This window comes from Halichoerus grypus, chromosome 3 (genome assembly GCF_964656455.1).
Source record: "Halichoerus grypus chromosome 3, mHalGry1.hap1.1, whole genome shotgun sequence".
Lineage (NCBI taxonomy): Eukaryota > Metazoa > Chordata > Mammalia > Carnivora > Phocidae > Halichoerus > Halichoerus grypus.
In genome coordinates, this window is record NC_135714.1 from 3,347,011 (window position 1) to 3,368,229 (window position 21,219).

General features: G+C 56.7%; 1 protein-coding gene across 18 annotated transcripts in view; it reads left to right on the forward strand.

The window, feature by feature from the left end:
* ABLIM2 (actin binding LIM protein family member 2) overlaps positions 1 to 21,219 on the forward strand; it is a 147,115-nt gene that overhangs the window by 34,921 nt on the left and 90,975 nt on the right. For 17 of the 18 annotated variants that reach the window (XR_013446235.1, XR_013446240.1, XR_013446237.1 and 14 more), the window contains exons 2-3: positions 7,211 to 7,358; positions 15,363 to 15,546. Coding sequence is in view for 2 of the 18 variants with exons in the window: in XM_078068341.1 (XP_077924467.1) it covers positions 7,211 to 7,358; positions 15,363 to 15,546 (332 nt within the window). In the remaining 16 variants the exon portion in view is untranslated. The remainder of the gene's footprint in view (positions 1 to 7,210; positions 7,359 to 15,362; positions 15,547 to 21,219) is intronic. The other variant, XR_013446236.1, reaches the window with a different exon arrangement.

A 21,219-nucleotide genomic window follows, 5' to 3' on the forward strand; every position in this document is an offset into this window, starting at 1 on the left:
GGTTGTTTCCCGGGTGACAGGATGACCACTTCATGTGGATGTGGCATCCCGATGGAGTCCCTGCAGTTTGACGGTGTGACTATGGGAATGGGCGTGGGGGCGGGTGCTGGGAGTTCAGGCATCTGGGGCGACAAACTTCTGTGGGGGGGATTCTGTCCCCCATCTCTGTGCCCTTGAGCGCAAGCTCCTGGGGGCAGGGCCTGCTCTGCTCTGCCTAGGCCCCTGGGCCAGCCCCGGGCCTGGCAGGGAGTGGGAGCCCACCGCATCTCCGCTGGATGGAGGTCCTGGGTGAACGACATACTTGAAGAGTCAGAGAGGTCGCCTCTCTGGCCGAGCGGGGAGCCTGCTTGCCAGGCCCAGACTGCCGACGGCCGCGGCAAGAACTGCCACTCCAGAGAGCAGTTCCCGGTTTGTGATTATAATTAGCACTCAGCCCGTAAGTAGGTTAGGGAAGGAAGCGCTCTCATGCGATTTGGTGTGATTTTCCAACACGCAGCTCTGGGGAGGGCAGCAGGAAAGAGCGCGGGACCTGTTCCTGACCTGAGACACAGCCCGCAGAAGAGTGTGCCCCGAGGACAGGCAGACCCTCTGAGGCATGGGGTGGGTGGGCCCTCAACTCCACACTGAGAAAACCAGCCCGAAGGAACACCTGTGCTGGGGGATGCACCAGCCACAAGGATGGCCACGTGGTGTGTGAGAGTCGTCTCTTCCAAACCTGGCCTGAGGGAGACACCCTTCACAGAGCTGGCCCCTGGCCCTGGGGGGGAGCTTCCAGGCCAGGGGAGGCAGGCACACAGACCAATGGACAAGGGCCACCCAGCGTGGTTAGTACTGAGGTGGAGATGAGCATGGTGACTGGTACTTGCTGAACCAGAAGGCACCTGCCCACCTCATGTCACCTCCCCCCAGAAGTCCTCCTTGGTTGCACACAGGTTCATCTCCCTGCTGTGCTTCTCTCTGTGGCTCTCTGCTCATTGTCATGGTTAGAAGTGAAGGCCTGGGGGAGGATGGGAACTGTGTGCCTGGGACCCGCCCTGGACATAGCGGAGTCTCAGGCCTGGGTGGGCATGCACGGTTTATATGGCTTATGCAGGGTTAGAGCAGAGTCGTGCGGTCTGGAGCCCTAGCCAGCGGTCTGCGTGATGCAAACAGCAGAGTGGAGAGCGCAGCAAAGTGCTCGGCTGATGGGGTGTGGGGACCAGTCAGACCCTGAGCACACAGGGCCCCCACGTGTGGTCCCGCGGTACATGTACCCCCAGTACAAGCCCTGGACAACGAGATGAGCAGGGAATGTGGGTGTTTGGCCACGTCAGGCACACCAGCTTGGGCTCCAGCACGGATTGGGCCCTTGGAGGGGGACAGGACACGCCGAGCCACTGAGAAAGCGCAGAAGAAGCAGTTGGAAATGTCCCTGAGGATCACAAATGACGTGTGCCTTCCTGTCTGGGAAGCGAGAGATGCGTTGTTGCTGGACCAAGAGAGGCGTCTTGCTTCCCCCTTTCTCCCCTTCCTCACCCCTGTGCCTCCTCGGCCTGGCATGTCCCCTCTCCTGCTACCTGCCATCTGGTGGGCCAGCCAGTGTGTGCCTCTGGCTCCCCGATGCCCACAAACTCCTCTGTTCCCCTGTTTGCTGAACGAGGATGCACCTGACCGGGACGTGCAGAACAGCAGGTGGCTACGAGGATGGGCGGGCATCACACCCCCCTGAGCTGGGGCCCAGCCGAGTCCCTCCTCTAGCCAGGTGACTCTGGGAAAACCCCCACCTGTCTCTAAGTCTGAGGGTCGTCATCTGTAAAATGGGGGTAACAGACCATTCCTGCAGGTAGGGGGCCAGGGCTGGGCCTGTTTGGTTCCTGTGGAATCCGGGCACCTAGTAGGTCCTCGGGCATTTGTTGGGTGGGTGAATGACTGAATCAGCAAATAGTAAGAGGAAGAACAGCTTTGTTGTTTGAGTTCTTGGAGTTGAGCGCACTTTGGCTGAGCGCCTTGCAGTTCTGACTTCACAATGAAGTGCTTTGACTCGCGGTGGTCTCCAGGGGTTCAGGGCGCCGGGAAGGCTCAGGGCAGATGCTCCGAGGCCGGAGGAGGCCGGGCCACAGCGGCACCTGCCCTGGTGAGGACCCCAGGGGAGAAGGGAGACCGCGCCCGGCACGTGTTCCGAGGGCATCACCGCGGGCCCCCAGCTTTGATGACAGGAACAAAGAGGGGGCATTCAGCTACGGCATCTAGAGTGACGTCAGGTTGGTGAATTTCTATGAACAAAGTGGGAGGTGGCCCCCGTCGGGCCTGAGCCGACAGAGCCAAGAGGAGAACGGGAGGATTTGCTGGGTGAAGAGGCCAGAGACGTGTTCCCACTCATCAGGGTAAAGAGGCCCATTTGCCCAGTGCCCAGGAGGCCCGCCCGCCGGCCACACAGGCGAGGGAGCCGAGCGTGGCACTGACATTAGCAGTGGCATTGGTGGGGTTCAGCCACAGTCCCTGTCCCCAAGCCAAGGGCCAGCAAGGCCCGGCACTGGTCTGGGTTGGCCCCGCTCACCACATCAGCACTGGGCACCGCTGGGCAAGGCCCTGGGAGCAGAGGCCGATGTTAGGAGCCCCACCTGCCGGAGGTCGCTAAGGGCACCGTCCGTGGCCCCCCGTCACAGTCACTGCCTCCTGTGCCCGCACACGCAGCAGGTGCTCAGCTGGGTCACCAGCTACACACGCATCATCTGGTCTGATCAGCACGAGGGTCCCACATTCGGGAACACTTGTCTCCATTTCATAGAGGAGGGAATAGGCTCCAGAGGGCATGTGACCCGCCCAAGGGTGGGGGGGGGCGTAGCTGGGATCAGGACAGGTGTCCCTGTCGCCTACCCTGCCACGTCACGAGGTGGCAAAGCGTGGCGGCAAATCTAGGACAATCTTCCAATGAGGCGGGCGAGTAAGCAAAGGCACGACCCCCCTGGGAGGCTCCTGGTCTCCTTCCTGATAGCCTCCTCCCATCCCCGTCCCCAGGTGCGGGGTGACCCTGAGATCTGAGGGCCTGGGGACGACCAGGCCAGCAGCTGGGGTCCGCAACACTTGTCAGACATTGCACTGGTCTTTTTTTTCTACTTTAATGGAGTCTCACAAAATGCCTCATGAGACCGAGCTCCAGCTCACAGATGTGAAACCTGAGGCTTGTCAGGGTTTGGTCAGTTCTCCAAGGCCACATAGCTACCCCCGGATGGGGATGAGGGCCCACACCCAGCCCTGTCAGCTCCTGTCCTGGGCCCAGCAGCACAAAGCTCCTGTCTCCTGGAGAGAGAGCAGGATCACAGCCTGGAGGGACTCTAGGGCGTCACCGGGGACTGCGGGGCCGGCCCTTGATCAGGTTGATGGTTCCGGGAATAATTCCTGTTCCTGGCAAGGCTCCCCAGTGCTGGGATTTCCTTATCACAGGGAGGTCAAATGGTCACAGCCCCACGTGATCGATTCTCACCACTTGAGTTTATGTTTTAAGTTATTATCACAGCTGGGGACTCATGAAACCAAAGGTTGGAGCCCATCTTGCAATTGTAGCCAAATGAGCCTATTGCATTTGTGGCTGGGCCTCTGGGTGTGGTAGCTCTCGACCTCTGTTTCTTTCCTTTAACATTTTTCACACACTTTAGTTCTTAGAGTGGTTTTCAGTCTGCAGCAAAACTGAGCATAAAGTGGAGTTCCCACAAACTTTCCCCTGTAATATGTGCGTTTGTTACAGGTGATGAGCCCATTTTGATACATTGTAATGAACTGAGGTTTCCATCAGGGTTCCCTCCGTGGGGTTGAACCTGCTGTGGGTTCCGACAAGTGTGTGATGAAGTGTGTCCACATCACAGTGCCCCACCTGAGCGGCTTCTCTGCCCTAAACAGCCCCGGGCTCCACCTGCTCATCCCTCCCTCCCCCCAAGCCCTGGCAACTGCTGATTGTTTTTACTGTTTCCATGGGTCTGCCTTTTCCAGAATGTCCTGTAGATGGACTCACACAGCACGCAGCCTCTGCAGACTGGCTTGTTTCCCTCAGTAATATGCATCTGGGTGTCTTCCATGTTGTTTTGTGGCTTGATATCTGGTTTCTGGATAATTATCCTTTTTTACGTAAGACCCACGCACCAGACACCAGGGCTGGCAGGAACAGCCCGTCCCTGTCCTGGGGCCACCTGGGGAAAACCCCGGGTGTTGCCCCCTGCGGGTCCTGAGCCTCCTTTCCTGGCCTCAGCTCCCTCAGCAGCAGGGACAACAGCTCCCCGAGGAGAAACACCCCATCAGAGTCCACATGCAGGGATTTCTTGCAACTGGGCCTCTGTGGGGGTGCAAGGAATGAGTCCACCTTGGGAGGTTAGATGCTCCCGCCACAAATGCGCAGGAATCACAGATGGGATCCCAGGGCCAGGCTGACACCTGCGCAGAAGGCCCACCCGTCCCCACCACGCAGTGTCTGCTTTCCGCCACCAGAGGGCAGCACCACCGCTCTCACGACCAGCTGCCCCAGGAGGATTTAGAGGATGCTCCAGGTGGGCAGAGTTGGGGCCCCCCCAGCAAAACCTATCTTAAAGCAGCTCTCCCCCGCCCCATACCAGATAGATCTCCAGTAGCCAGGAAACTGGCGGTGTCAGGCTCTGTGTTTTTGCAAATGACAATAGCCATTGTGTATTGAGCCCATCATCTTAGCAAGCCCCCCCACCCCACCCCCAAGGCAGGTGATGTGAGCAGAGGGCAGATGCGTAGATGGACAGACACACGGAAGGCTGGGCGTTCCAGCTTACAGCACGCAGGAGGTGAAGCTGGGGCTGCACCCAGGCTGTCTGCCCCTGTATCCTGTGCTCCCCCAGGGCTCACAGTGACCCCCAGGGGGGCTGGTTTGACCTTCCCTCATATTGGACTTGAGCCAGATTCTAGTAGTATAAAAACTTGCTTGTCTGCTCGTGGACAGATGATAGGCTATTGTTCTTTGTCTGCCTGACAGATGAGAAGATAACAGTGTGGAGGATCTGTGTCCCACCCCCCACCCCCCACAATCTCCACCGAGCCTCAGAGGTGGACAGGGTGACTCAGGAGCCCTCCAGGCCCTGGGCTGTTCACAGGTTTTAAACCTGGATTCCAGTGGCTCATTCCACCAGGGGAGTCTTAAATTCAAGCCCAGGGAAATGCCGCCTTCCACCAATTTTATTAAGTAATAGATAAGGCAATCTCTGCACTTTTTCTACAGGAAAAAGAAGCGAAGGGCAAACCTGCTGTTGGCATTTAACCTGGGGTGGGCAATGTCACCATGGCCGTAGGAGGGCAGACAGAGCTCACGGGGCCCCCCGCCCAGCTCTGCACCCTCCAGTCTGCTGTTTGGATCCTGACTCCTCTGGAAACGCGAGGCAGGCATTGACTCTGGGTCTGGGGTACCCGGAGTGACACCGAATTACTTTTCAAGCTGCTCACCTCCTTTCCTGCACCTTCTCGTTCCCAGGCAGCTGGAACCCTGATACCCTTGGGGTGTTCACAGCCTCCTCCTCAGACAGCTCGCTGTCCCCAGCATGGCCCAGCCCCCACTCTGTGCCACCCGCTCTCAAACTCTGCACCTCGGGCAGGGACCGCAGCAGAGAGGAGCCCAGCTCTGGCAGATCAGGGGCTGCTGGGACGCGGGGTGCTGGGGGTGGGGGACAGGTGGGAAATCGGGTGGAGAAATGTCCTCTTCTGTCTGGAGGGACCTCCTTGATGTTTACGACAGGACTGAGGAGACCTTGAGGTCTGGTGCTTGCTCAAAGCTAGTGTTAGACAATTGTGTAAATGGGGTGTGTGTGTGTAAGTACAAATAGCTTGACCCCCCCAACAAAGCGTGGCAGGTGCTTCCTCAGCCAGTCCACACCCCGGGCCCACCTGGGGTTTCAGCTGCAGCCAGGTGGACACTCACCGGCACCTGCAGACTTCCTGCCTCAGGTCCCCCTCACTCCTTCCTGCCACCTGCTGGTCCCAGATACACACCTGCAGCCCATCCTTGTCTCAGCATCAGGCAGGGGACCCCAGACCAAAAAAGGAGGGTGGCATTAGACGATGTGGAAATGAGAAAAGACACTCCCCGCCCCACGAGAAAAGCAAAGCTGTGTACCCAGCGCTGGCTGGAGCCGGGGGTCGGCCACCTGCACTTGGCAGAGACCCAGGGGCAGGCAGAGCAGAGGGGGAGCTTCCCAGAGGAGGAAAGGGGGCTCTTGGGTGAGCCCAACGGGGACTGGGGGCCTGGGGAGGCTGGAAGGGGGCGTCCCACGTGGCTGGTGAGGCAGCGGGTTTGGCTTTCTCAGGTCGGTCCTGAGTCGGAAGGCTCCAGCGTGTTCGGGTGCCTGCCTGGGCCATGCTCTCTGCCCAGCAGGCCTCCACGCCAGCCTCCAACTCCACCATCCAACCAGCTCCTCCTTGTGCTTCAAGTGACCCTGCTGGTCCCCAGCCCCTGGGCCTCCCGCAGCCCCAGCTCCACCATGGGGGTGTCTCCACTGCCCGGCTAGAGCTCAAAGGGGCAGACCTGCCGTGGGCCACGGCATCCTGCGTTCTGGCCTCCGTAGGTGCTTTTGGAGGACGTGGATGAGGAGCGTATGACCCTGCCCAGACCCCAAGAGCCCCACGGCCGGGCCTTTTCACCGTCCGCCCTGACCTGGCCCTCGGTGGGTTCCCAGTGCTTCCATAAACATCCCAGGCCATGGCTGGCTTTAAGGAGGTCAGCAACAATATTCAGGTCAATGGCCCCAGGACGCAGAGGGAATTTGAAGCAAGCTCAAAAGAGGACCATGGTTATTGTACTTGCAGAAGAGAGGACTCCGGGTCTCCTGGCTGCAGAAGGGCTGCCAAGCTCATGGTGGGGGACCTTGCTTCGGAGGCCCTGCGGGCCAAGGACGTGCCAGGTCAAGGCAGCAAGAGAATAGGCTGCCCGTTGGGAGGGGTTGTGATCTCTCACCACTGCAGGGATGCCCACCTGGATGGGGGACAGATGGCCCACTGGGTGGGGCTGCCATAGAGAGGAGCCCCCCCCTCACTGGGGGTTGACCAGATGGCCTCTCACATTATCCAGTCCCCTCTGGTCCCCCAGGAAAGAAGACCTGTCTGTCCCCTGACACCCTATGGGGCTTGAGCTGGGACGGGGGCTCCCAAGGCCTCATGCCGCTGCTGCTTTGCTCCGCTGGGCCTGGCGTGTGTCCCACCTTTAACGTGGCTCCTTGTTCCCTCCCTGGCAGTGTCGGAGCCCCAGGCCGCCCACAGCCCCCTGGAGAAGCCGCCCAGCACCGCGATCCTGTGTAACACCTGCGGGAATGTGTGCAAGGGGGAGGTGCTAAGGGTCCAGAACAAGTACTTCCACATCAAGTGCTTCGTCTGCAAAGGTGAGCATCCCTGGTCTCTGGTCTTTGCCCTTGCTGCGGGGGAGGGAGCACGGAAGGATCCGGAAGCTTCCAGAGAGGGCTGCTCGGCAGAGGTGGTGTTTGGGCTCTAACTTGGAGTAAGGATGAATCCGGCCATCGGAGGGGGTGCTGGGCCGGTCCAGGGGGCAGGGGCAGGGGCGTGCCGTGTGAGCCCGCGTCTGCGGTTTGACCACAGAGTGCTGCCGAGCGGGAGGGGGAGGGGCGAGACTGGGGGCCCAGCCTCCTCCCCGTGCCAGCAGCTAGCTGAGGGGGCAGCTGTGGCCTGGGGACGGGGAGCCTGTCCCCAGCTGGATTCCAGACCTGGGTGTGGCCCTGGCTGAGTCCCTTGGAGATTTTTGGGAAGCACCTCCTGGGCGTGGGGGTGCGAGGCCGCAGGTGAGCCCCCCGACCCCAGAGGAGCTCTGTCCGTCGCCACGCTATGGCCTCGGGCCCTCTGTGAAGACTGCATGTCCAGTCCCATTGTTTGGAAAGAAAACTTGAGAACCACTGGCCTGGATTCTTCTGCGGTGACAGGGGACACCCCAGAAATGGCCCTGAAGCCCCCTGGCCCTGGAGGGGGGCAGAGTGCCGTGGGAGACATGGGGGCCCTGTGGGGGCCAGTGACCCCCAGGGGAGACCCAGGGACCTCTGGGGTGGCACCGTCTCTGGCAGGGGTGGGAGTGCGCTGGGACCCTCAGTCTGAGGGTGACACTGACCCTGCCCCTCAGAGGGGCACAGCCTGGAGGTGCCTGTTTTCTGGGAATGGATGGAGCAGCCCCAGGTGGGGGTGTGAGAATAACAAGCCTTTAGTATCCTGTAAACACTGCCTTTGCCCATGATGCTGCCCCCCTGCCATGGTCAGTGCCCCACCCCCCACCGTGGTCAGTGCCCCACCCCCACCGTGGTCAGTGCTCCACCCCCCACCGTGGTCAGTGCCCCACCCCCCACCGTGGTCAGTGCCCCCCCACCGTGGTCAGTGCCCCACCCCCGCCGTGGTCAGTGCCTCACCCCTGCCGTGGTCAGTGCCCCACCCCCCACCGTGGTCAGTGCCCCACCCCCACCGTGGTCAGTGCCTCACCCCTGCCATGGTCAGTGCCTCAACCCCCCCACCGTGGTCAGTGCCCCACCCCCACCGTGGTCAGTGCCCCCCCCACCATGGTCAGTGCCCCACCCCCACCGTGGTCAGTGCCCCAACCCCCCCACCATGGTCAGTGCCCTCATCCTGGTCAGTGCCCTCACCCTGCCTGAAGCATCTCTTCCTTTTCATGAGAGCTTCCCAGACCACTGTGGGATTTATCTGGTTTAATTTTCTCTACTCTCCAAAAGACAGATTTGCTGTGTCTGAAAAGCAAAATCCATTAAAATGCTCTTTTAAAAGGTTATTTTTAAAAACACAGGGGAAGCGGCCACCATGTTTAAAAGGATTGTCTGTAAGCACAGACCTTAGGAACCCGATAGAAGGCATGAGACTTCAGAATCGAGTCCTGGTTTGACCCACAGGATTTGGGGGGAGGCGGGGACTGCCCCAGGAGCACCCCCCGCAGTGTCACCTGGGCCAGATCACTTTGTCCTCCGAGCCAGCTCCTGAGCAGGCGTGAGAGTAGCCGTGGCCCCTTCCTCATGGCAGGCGGTGGGCGGCGGGCAGCTCCTGGGACTGGCCCTGTGTGACCGCGGCTGGCCCCCCGCGGCTACTGCAGCCCCGTTCCAAGGCCACAGCCCACACCCACAGCCAGTTACAGAGCCTCACCCCGCGCCAGGCAGCTGTGCCCACGGCCGTGTGGATCAGCGAGGCCCCTGCACTTGGGGGTGGGGCATCTCAGCCTCACCTGCTGAGGAACGAGGTGGGGCAGCTAAGACTGAGCGCAAGCTGGAAACAGCTGTGTCTGTTTAAGCATGAAGATCCCACAGTCTCAGACTGGTCTTTTATCCAGGTTCTCATGAAAATGCAAAGCCTGTGAATCATTGAGGGTACTTTTGGATGAATCAAAATGAACACCCAACTCATAGTGTCTTAAACAACATGGATGTTTATTGTCTTAACCTAAAGCCTGGAGGTGGCCCCTTTACCCCCCAGAGTTGGTTAACTTAACAGTTCAACAAGGTCGTTAAAGACCCAGGTTCTTTTTCTACTTCCCCACCCCCACTGTCCCCTCTGCCCCTCCCTCATCCTGTGCATGGCAGCAGTACCTCTCCTCATGGTCTCAAGGTGGCTGCTGTAGCTCCAAGCATCACATCCTCACAGGGTAGCATCCAACCTGGGAAGGGATTCGGGGTGGGGGGGTGCTATGCACAGGCAAAGGGCTCCCTCCTCACGTGATTCTCCCTTTGACCAGGGAGAACCCTTTCCCCAAGGTCCCCCAAAGACTTCAAATCTGATTTGTTGGCTAGAACTGGGTCCCAGGCCCACCCACGCAGGCACAGAGGACCAGAAAGGAGGGCGGTGACTCACTGAGACCAGTCACGTCTGTCCCTGGGTGGGCATGTTGCCAGGTGAACCAAAGCAGGGTCTGTTCGCACAGCTTCTCACCAGAGGCCCCAGTGTGAGGGTTCTTGCCACCTTGGCACTTGTTGGATGGGCCTCAGTTTGCCTGGGAAAATCCATGAAATGATCATGTAATTATACTCTCCTTCATGGATGCTCCAGTCCTGGGCTTTGATGCCCGGAGGTCTGGGTGCAAATCCCACCCCTGCCACTCCATTGTGCATGTGGGTCTTAGACACGTTTCCTAACCTCAGGGTTCATGCAACAGTGATTTCTTGGGCACCTACTGTGTGCCCATCTCAAGCAGCGTTCTGGGTGCTTGAGATGCATCCGTGAACAAAATGGATATGCTTGTCCTCGTGGAGATCGTGTTCTAATGTGGGGGACAGACCATAAACACTGGATAGGATACATACATTTTATTTAGGTGCCGTACAGGAAAGGTGGAAGAGGGGCTCGGGAAAGGCAGGCATGGGAGTTCGGGAGGAGTTGTTATTTTCAATTGGGTAATCAGGGTGGGCCTCACGGAGGAGATGGCCTGAGTGAAGACTTGAGAGATATTTGGGAAGAGCCTTGCAGCCTGAGCAAGCATCTGGGACAAAGACAGGAAAGCAGGGTGTGTGCCTGGTGGACCCGGGGACAGGCCGGAGCAGAATGAGCGCTGGGGACGGGTTCCTTGTGAGGCCCTTGGCTCTGGCGTCCAGGCGAAGGACAGAGGAGGGCTCTGCAGTGCCGTGCAGGGGCGCAGCTGAGTGCGGGGAAGGGCTCCGGGGCCAGAGCCCATGGTGTCCGCCCTGGGAGGACGTGCGATTCTGGCTGGGACTTGAAATCCGGCCGGCTCTATTCTCACGCTGCAAAATAAGATAGAAATGTGTCAAACACCCAGCACATAGTAGGTCCTCAAGATGAAATGAAAGTGTTGCCGTTTTTACAAACAACGTGAAATTTGCCTCGAAAAACCTCTTGACCGTGTATGTGCAGCCAAGTCCTGCGCCTTTAAAACAGGGTTTTTTGACTGTGGTCTTCTGTACCCCGCTGGTAATGCCCTGGAAACATGGCCCCGGTCTGAAATGCTGAGCACGGGAGGCCACATCCACCTGTGACCCCTAGAAAGCGGGCGTTCCTGATCCGGGAAGCCATGGGACTGAGCAGAACCACGATTGTGGAGCGAGCCAGGCAGGGAGGGAAGGGGGTGTGATGGGGAGGTAAGCCCCCCAGCTCTGCTGGTAGCTTGGTGGCAGCTACGGGGTGTACGGCAAGGACACATCCATCTGGGACTATAAATAGCCACCAGAGAGCCACTCTGGGCACCTGGGGGTGACAAGGGAACAGTGCAAAATGCCTGCATTCTCTCCTTTGGGGCATTCCCGGGGCATTCATGAGAAACCGACCAAGGGCTTCTAGAACCAAAGGAAAGCTTCAGACACGTGGGCCTCGTCTGCCTGCCCAGCGCACGTGTCCTTCTGCAGAGCCTGACCCACGCAGGGTGCTCCAGGACCTGCGGCACGTGGCAGGAAGGCACTCTGGCAACAGGGGGCCGTTGGTACAGAAAGAGGGTTCCAGGGGACAAGGATCGGGTGAGTGCTGGCTGGCCGTGGCCATGAGCCCCGGGCCGGCTGGCTCCGATCAGGCCGCGGGGGTCGCCTGCAGTGGTTTCCTTGTGTTCTGACGTTAGCTGCTCCCTTCTCGGCCCCCCAGCACAGAGAGCCGTAGGAGAGAGTAGGTCACATCCCTCCGGGGCCACCCGAGGGGACCCCTGTCGGGTTCGGTACGCAGCCTCCCCATCCTGTGCTCTGTGAGTCTCTTTAACTGGAAGTCATGTTGTAGCCCTACTTCTGTGTCCTGACTAATTCACCGCCCACGAGCCCATCCTGTAAGGGCTTCAACCTCAAGTCCCTCACGTGCGAGGCCCACGGTGAACTTGGCCGTCCCTCTGCTGTTGGATGCCGACATCCATTCCAACCTGGCGCTAAGCCACGTGGTCGCCCGCACCCGATCTCACTGACTTCTTAAGACAACCATGCAAGATATGGGTGTGCTTGACCCCAGTTTAGAGACGAGGACTCGGAGGTCCAGAGAGGTGACGTGGCTTGCCCAAGGCCACACAGTGGGGAAGCAGTGGAGTGAGGGTTCAAAGCCAGGTGCCCGACTCTGAACCCAGCCTGAGTGTACCAGGGTGTGTAATGCTGCCGCAGAACTTCTGTGGGTGTTCCTGGTCCTTTCCTGGGGATAAAGTCCCGGAAAGGAGATCGATGGGTCAAAGGGTAGGAGCGGTTTTCACGTTCTTTAGAGTCAGCGCCGAACGGTATTCCAGAAAGTGTCTCCCCACCACTGCCCGCGCTCCTGAGCGTTTCTCATGAATGACCACAGGGAAGGGGGGACCGACCCTCAGGGTCACCCACAGCTGCTCCACTCCCCGTATCAGTGTTGGGTAACTTGACAGGTAAGAGAGAATGTCATGATTGTCCTGATTATCTGCAGCTTTTATTCTGAGCGGGCGGAGGTCCGGAGCTGCAGTCCTGACGTGCTTGGGGGAGCTGCAGGCCGGCCAGGAGCTGGGGTGACCAGCAGGGACAGGCGTGGCTGGAAAGGGCTTCATGGGCTCCCAGGGGCCTGTGATGCTGACTCACGTGGTCTCAGCGGGGCGCTACGTGCGTCAGCACATTCTTCTCCTGGATCCAGGATATGCTAGCAGATCCTTGCAAAGATCAGGGAGACAGCCAGACGCCAGAGTGCGGGTACCCTTGGGCCATCCTGGCGCTCCACGGCAAGGCCCCGGGTAGGCTGTTCTTCCCAAGTCGGGGTATGCCTGCTGGGCGTGCACCATGGTGCAAGACGACACCAAGGGTTTGCACTCTCCTGCTGGGAGTGGAGGGTTCAGGCCTGGCCACAGCCTCGGCCTCCAGGGATGAGTGATGTCAGGGCAGCTGCAGCCTTGCTGGGGCCCCGCGTAACTCAGGGCTCAGACAATGCTTCTCTGTGCTGCTGTTTTTACCTTGGAAGTGGGCTGTGTTCCAGATGAGGCTGCAGAGGCCCAGAGAGGTTCAGGAGCTTGCCCGGGGCACACAGCCAAGTGCACAGGTGAAGCCGGGATCCAGCGCCAGGCCGCTCCAGCCTCTGGGCTCTCAGCTGCCCAGCTTCGGTCTCACTTTGTCTGCAGAGCTAACATCTCCTCGGAGCACCGCTCCAGTGCGCAGCGCGTGCCACCCTGTGGCCCTGGCGAGGGGACGGGGACCCTGGAGCGGCCCACGCCCTCACCTTGTGTGGGGATGGGGCTGAGCTGAGGGGGGATCCCTCCCCGCAGGGCCACCTGGACCCTCGGGTGGCAGGTGAGTAGTGACGCATGAGCTGAGGGGGCCCCCGCTGACCAGGCCAAGCAGACCGGGCCCTGGGGGACCCCGACTCCCTGGAGATTCGATCTCCAGACTCTAGACTTCCACAGATGCTCTCCTGAAACTTGACCTGCCTGAGAAGGCGCCTGGGGGTGGGGAAGGCTGCCAGGCTTCCCTCGCTTCCTGGAATCCCAGGGCACCAAGCCAAGGAGGGGTTGCACGGTCGGGGCTCCCTTGACCAGGCACTGGGGGCTCCTCTCGGTCACCAGCGCCCGTGACACCAAGCACTGACGCAGGAAGGTTTTCCTTTATGTATCCAAACTGATTTACCAACATTTATCATGTATGTGTTATTTTGATAGCTTTCTACTAATCTTTGTAAAAAAGAGACCCCAATCCAGAAATAACTTATTAAATGTTTAGAGCCTTGTGACCATAAGAAATTCTGAATAAATCAATGTCCACGTTGACTCTGGAATTTTTTGTTGCAGAGAGCACAATGGGGCACTTCTAGTCTTTTTTTTTTTATTAGTTATTATTTTTTTATTAGTTTCTGAGGTAGAGGTCAGTGACTCATCAGTTGCATAAAACACCCAGTGCTCATCACATCACGTGCCCTCCTTCATGCCCATCACCCAGTTACCCCATCCCCCCAGCCACCTGCCCTCCAGCAACCCTCAGTTTGTTTCCTAGATTTCAGCATCTCTTATGGTTTGTCTCCCTCTCTCATTACGTCTTATTTTATTTTTCCTTCTGTTCCCCTATGATCCTCTGTTTTGTTTCTTAAACTACACCTATGAGTGAGATCATATGGTATTTGTCTTTATCTGATTGACTTATTTCGCTCAGCATAATACCCTCTTCCATCCACATCGTTGCAAATGGTACGATGTCATTCTTTCTTATGGCTGAGTAGTATTCCATTGTAGATATGAACCACATCTTCTTTATCCACTCATCTGTGGATGGACATCTGGGCTCTTTCCACAATTTGGCTGTTGTGGACATCGCTGCTATGAACATCGGGGTGCATTACATTTGCGTACGGTGCTTTGGGGAAGTAGAGTGGACATAGACTTTCCAGGCAGAAAAGGGACAAGGTGAAGTTTCTGCTTACTGTGAGTTGGCTGTGGGTTTTGCAAGTAGATGTTGGTGGTCTTGCTTTGGCATCTACCTTCCACTGCATGTGCTCAAAAGGATGACGTGAGTTAAATTTCAAGATGCCAATACTTAGAATTCACCAGAAACAGCATCCTTTGCAATCAGTTGATGTGTTGATGAAACATTTTCAGTGTTGATTCAAAAACACGGTGAAGAAAGAAGGAAGGAAGGCAGGCAGGAAGGAAGGACATGGTTTTCAAGACTCTGCTTGGGGGCTGGGACCCACGAGGACCCAGGACTGACCCGGCCGGCAGGGCCGGGGCTGCAGGGTGTCCTCCTCGCCTCTCAAGGGGAGCGGCTGGGCAAGCCGGGGTGGCGGGGGCATAGGCGGCTCCCTCCAAAACCATGCGTGGCTCCCACGGGCCCCTGGGCTGGAGGGGGAGTGTGTGGGGTGGAGGCATGGGTGTCCCGGACTCAGACTGGCAGGCTGTCCTGAGAAAGTCGCCCCATTCCCCACCTGGCAAAGTGTGCAAAAAGGATTCGTGTTTGAGTGTTCACGGTCTCTCTCCCTCCTGTGGGAGGTCTGGCCTTGTCCGCACTGTGGGAGACAGACATCGGGACATGGAAATGGGCAGGAGTCAGGGAGGGGGATGGGGGGATTCACTGTGGCCTGGGGGCAACCACGGGACACATCTGTCCTCCACCACACGGGATCTTCCCGCCCAGAACAGAGCACCTTGCCGGTGTGTTGTATCCCATGCTGGGAACAGCCCGGTTGGGGTCACAGAGCGGCTCACGGGCACCAGCACTCCACCCCCACTGGGCTCACGGACGCGGGCCCCTTAGCATAGCCTCATTCTCGTCCCGGGTCGGTGCTACTTTTCTGGAAGCTTCCCCAAGAAAGTCCACCCAGCACCAGGCTGAGGGCCAGAGCTGGAGGTCTGTTCCTGGAGCCTGGCCCCATGCAGGGGTTCGGCGAGTCACCGGGACCTGTGTCAAGGGGGAGCTGTGTGTGGGGGGACCTGGCAGACGGTCAGCTCCCCGCTGACGCTGCCGCTGCCCCCCCCCCAGCATGCGGCTGTGACCTGGCCGAGGGCGGCTTCTTCGTGCGGCAGGGCGAGTACATCTGCACGCGGGACTACCAGCGGCTGTACGGGACCCGCTGCTTCAGCTGCGACCAGTTCATCGAGGGCGAGGTGGTGTCGGCGCTGGGCAAGACCTACCACCCCGATTGCTTCGTGTGCGCCACGTGCCGGTGAGTCGGGCCTGCTGGGCTCCCTGCTCCTGCCCTGCTCCTCCTCCCTCCTCCTCCCTCCTCCTCCTTCCCTCTTCCTTCCCTCCTCCCCCTCCCTCCCTCCTCCTCCCTCCCTCCTCCTCCTTCCCTCCTCCTTCCTTCCCTCTTCCCTCCTTCCCTCCTCCCCCTCCCTCCCTCATCCTCCCTCCTTCCCTCCATCCTCCTCCCTCCTCCCACCTTCCCTCCTTCCCTCCTCCCTCCGTCATCCTCCCTCCTCCTCCTTCCCTCCTCCCTTCTCCCTCCATCCTCCTCCCTCTGTCCTCCTCCCTTCTCCCTCCATCCTCCTCTCTCCTTCCCTCCTTCTCTCCTCCCTTCTTCCTCCCTCCTCCTCCCTCCTTCCCTCCTCCCCCCTCCCTCCTCCTCCTTCCCCCCCTCCCTCCTCCTCCTTCCCTCTTCCCTTCTCCCTCCATCCTCCTCCCTCCGTCCTCCTCCCTTCTCCCTCTGTCCTCCTCTCTCCTTCCCTCCTCCCTTCTCCCTCTGTCCTCCTCCCTCCTTCCCTCCTCCTCCCTCCTCCCTCCTTCCTCCCTCCTGTTGGGCCACAGCTGGGAGGGGAGGCAGGACACAACCCCGGGGTGGCAGGTGGACACAGGATGGCTATGCACCGAGGGACACCTTTGTCCAACCGCAGACCTCGCAGGCCTCCACCCCTTGCCCGATGTGCAGGACGGGGCTCTCTTTCCCGGGGGGCCCAGAGTCCAGCAGGTTCTGAGGCTGCCAACATGGGGCCTCCTTGGGCTTTTGGGAAGGAGTTCCCTGCCCGCCCTCCTCGGCCCCCTTGGTGAGCTCCTGTCCTCCCAGCATCCTCCTCTCGTGTTGGCGCCTGCTGTGTCCACACTTCAGCCCTCCTTGCCCACCCACCGCCACCCCTCAGCTGTCCTGAGTCCTTGATCTGTGGGTGGCCCCTCACCCATCCCCCCGGGTTCCAGATTTGGGGAAGGGTCCCTCCCTTTCTAGCATCTGCCCAGCCACTAGCCCCGCTCAGGTCTCAAAGTGTGCCTGCTTGGGGTCCTGCCACGGCCTCCACACTGGGGTCCCTGCCTCCCCTCTGTCTGTCCCTCCGCCCCGCTGCCCCCTGGCATCCATGAGAAAGTACAAGCCGCTCAGCCTGGCTGAGACGGTCTTCACAGTCTGCTCTCGTTCCTTCCCTCCTTCACTCATTCACTCATTCATTCAGCCTGGCCCGTTAAGCACCTCTGCGGGCCTGGCACAGGGCTGGCCCCGGCGGCTTGGAGACGCATTGGCTCAGACTCTACAGGGCTCTGCACCTAGAGACACTGAAGTATGAGGGTGCCCCGCCCAGGGCCTTTCCTACCCGGGGAACAGCTCTCTCCCTCCTCGGGACACCCACTGTGCCCGGTGCAGCTGCTCTCCTGGACCCCCCCCCCCGCCCTGGCAGCCGCTTGATGTGAGCTCCGTGCGGGCAGGGGCTGGGTCTGACTCCTCCGCCTCCGTGGGGCCAGGTGCCCGGCCCAGAGCAGGGACGAGGCGGAGGATGGCTGGCGTTAGACGGGAGCCCAGTCCTCGCAGCAGGGCCACAGCCGGCTCCCCGGTGTGCCCCGCACCTCTGGGGACTTAGGAGGGAGCCCGGGAGCAGCTTTGCCACGTGAGCAGCCCCCTCCTGCACCCACCCCCGCCCTAGACACCCTGCTCCCAGGGAGACGTTCTAGGTCTAAGAAACCCCCTGCCCTAGACACCCTGCTCCCAGGGAGACGTTCTAGGTCTAGGAAACAGAGAACAAAGAGGACCCAGAGTTTATCCGCTCTGTTTTCTCTGTCTCGGCACACCCAGTTTCAAGGGGACTTTCTGAGTGTTATCTGTGGGCATGGCATGTGTGCTGGACAAAAATGGATGTTTCCGCCAGAGGGATGCAGAGAGGAGGGACAATGACGGGGAGTATTTCTAACGACAGTCACTGTGCTGTTGCAGCTAGTGTGGGTCTCAGAGTTCCCGCAAGGATGATCCAATGATTGATTTCCGTGCAAACAGCTTAGAGACAAGGGGACATAATCAGAATAAGTTTGAAAGATCACCTCTGGATAATCTTCTGTTTTTAAAATAACAGCAGACAGCTCTGTCACACTGGAGTAACTGGGCTGGACTTACCAGCCTCTGTACAGAACTGCAAATCTCTACATGAAGCAATTGTTTGGGGGCATTGGGGCGCAGTCTGTGTGGGACTAAGACCAGGACCACAAAGACAACAGAGCCCACAACCACCCAGCTTTGTGCCCGGAGGCAGTTCCTGGAGAGATGAGTCAGGAGGCGGTGATACGAGCAGCGGGGGCTGTGCTCCGGGGGGGGGGAGCCACACAGAGCAAGCGCAGAGAGCAACATGGGGGCACCTTTGAGCCTTTCACTGAACACAAAGCCACATAGGCATAGAGGACATTTCACAAGATGGACAAAGGATGGCTAGATTGTTGTAAGCTGAACGGTTCCTGGGGCTGGGAGACATTCGAGTTGTGACCAGGTTTTTGAATGCCCAGGTACGCAATGGGGATGCCAAAAAAGTCGTGCCTTATTGGTGGGACTAAAATAGCCCTAGAGCAGGGGCGCCTGGGTGGCTCAGTTGGTTAAGCGTCTGCCTTTGGCTCAGGTCATGATCCCAGGGTTCTGGGATCAAGCCCCACATCGGGCTCCCTGCTCAGCGGGGAACCTGCTTCTCCCTCTCCCTCTGCCTGCCTCTCTGCCTACTTGTTCTCTATCTCTCTGTCAAATGAATAAATAAAATCTTTTAAAAAAATAAAATAAAATAAAATAGCCCTAGAGCAAAGGCTACAAGCAGCTGCTGAAATGAAGTACAAGAATAAACCCCCAAAAGTTTGCACTGATCTGCAAATGAGCTAACTGCCTGCCAGAGCAAGTCCAGCACTCTTCATAGGAAGACGGAAAATCCAGCCCTCAGCAACATAGCATCAGCAGTGCCCAACATCCAGTCAGATCTTACTAGTCATAGAAGCTGGGAAATGAGACCCAAAGCCAGAAGAAAACCCAGTCAATAGCAATAGACCCAGAAATGAGAGTGATGTGAAACCAGCAAATGGTGGCTTTGAAATAGTATTGAAAATATGCTTAGGTATTTAAAGGAAAATGTGAATGTAAGAGAAGGCTTACAGAAGGGATAAAAAGGAGCCAAATGGAAATTCTTGAAATGAAAATGACAATTGCTGAGATGACAGATCCCTTCAAAGGAATTAGGAGTAGATTAGGTATTGCAGAGGAAAGGCTTGGTGAACCTGAAAACATAACAACAGAAACTATACAGACTAAAGCACAGAGACAGAAAAGACTGGAAAACATGAAATCAGATTCAGGGATCTGTGGATAATGGATCTTTCTGCCTGTCTGGGCTGGGAGGAGGAAACCCGGGAGGTAAGGGAAAACCAAATAATTGAAGAAATAATGGCTGAAAATTTTCCATTCTGGATGAACACTATAAACCCATGGATCCAGGAATCTTGATAAACCCCAAGCAGAAAAAACACGACAGAAACCTACTAAGTCCTTCATAATCAAATTTCTGAAAAATAGTAATAAGAACTCTAACAAGGAGCAAGAGAAAAGACCCACATCATACACAGTGGAATGAAAGAATGACTGCAGACTTCTTACCTAAACTATGCACCCTAGGAGACAATGGAATGGCATCTTCAAAAAGTTATAAGAAAAAAATCAATTTCATACCAAGCCGGAAAAAAAAAAAGGAAGAAAAAGACTTTCAAAAAATGAAGGCAAGACCTCTAAAGACTATGGGGTTTCTTTTTTGGGGTGATGAAAAAGTCCTCGAATTGATCATGGGGACACATACACGAGTCTGAATACACTAGAAACCGTTGATCATACACATTGAATGGTATGAACGTTATGTACAGGCATACCTCGTTGTGTTGCACTTCACTTTATTGAGTTTTGCAGATACTGCATTTTTTACCAATTGAAGGCTCGTGGCCACCCTGCATCGAGCAAGTGTGTCGGTGCCATTTTCCGACAGTATTTGCTCACTTCATGTCTCTGCGTCACCTTTTGGTAATTCTCACAATATGCCAAACTTTTGTATGATTATATTTGTCATGCTGGTCTGTGATCAGTGATTATGACTTGCTGAAAGTTCAGATGGTGGTTAGCATGTTTTTTAGCAATAAAGTACTTTTTGTTAAGGTATGCACTTCGTTTTTTAGACTTAATGCTATTGCACATTTAATGGACTGCAGCGTAAACATCACTTTTCTATGCACCGGGAAACCAGAAGATCCATTTGACTTGCTTTATTGCAATATTTGCTTTATTGCAGTGGTCTGGAACTGAAACTGAAGTATCTCCAAGATGTATGTGATTAGAATAACATGAATAAATGTGTCCCCCCTGCAAAAAAGAAAAATGAAGGCGAAATAAAGACTTCTGTAGACACACAAAAGCCTAGAGAACTTATTGCCAGCACACCTACATGACAGTAAAATTAGAAGAAGAAAAATGATGTCAAAAGGCATCGGTAAAGTACAGAAGCAAGCCATCAACTGGTAGATAAGATATATCTGATGAGGGACTGGCATCCAAAATACATAAAGAACTTCTACAAGTCATCAATAAGAAGATAAACAAAAACCCTATAAAAAATGGGCAGAAGAGTTTAACAGACACTCCACAGAAGAATAGACATGAATGACCATAAGCACACGCAACAGTGCAGATTAAAGTGGTGGACTACCATCATCTATCCAGAATGGCTAAAGCTAAAAAGGTGGGTAATGACAAGTGTTGGTGAGGACATGAAGCTGAAGGAACGCTCATGTATTGCTGGGGCGAATGCAAAGTGGTACAACCTGTCTGGAAATCAGTTTGGCAGTTTGTTTGTTATAAACATAGAGTTAACCTATGACCCAGTGATTCCACTCTTAGGTATGTATGTACCCAAGAGAAGTGGAAACACACGTCCATGGAAAGACTTGTCACCAAACGTTCTTAGCAGTTTTATTTGTAACAGCCCCAAACTGGAAAGAGCCCAAATATCTTTCGGCAGTGAATGGAATCATGTTGTCCCTCATCTGTCCAGTGGAGCACTACTCCACCGTAACAAGGGGCAAGCTACTGATACACACAGCCATGTGAGTGAATGTCAGGGGCAGGACGCTGAACCAGACATCAAAGACGACACACTGTGTGATTCCATATGTATGCAGTTGCAGTTCTAGAAAAGACATTTCCGATCCACAGCGACAGAATGCCCACCATGGTTGCCTGGGGCCAGGGGTGGTGGCGGGGGGGTGATAATGGATAGTCACAGGGGACTTTCTGCAGTGGACAGAATGTCCCGTATCATGACTGTGGTGTTGATAACATGAATGCGTGCATTTGTCAATGTACATTTCAATAAAGTTGAACTAACAAAATAATAGCTATCATTTATTCAGCCCCTCCTGGTCCCAGGCAGTATGCTAGAGCTTTCCATGCAGTTTGTCTGATGGATGGATGGATGGAAGGGAGATGGATGGATGGATGAATCGACGGATGATGCGTGGATGCATGGATGCGTGGATGGAAGGAGGGATGGATGGAGGGATGGAGGGGTGGAGGGATGAATAACAACCCCATGAGATTGACCATACCGCAGGTATTACCAGTCCCACTTTACAGGTG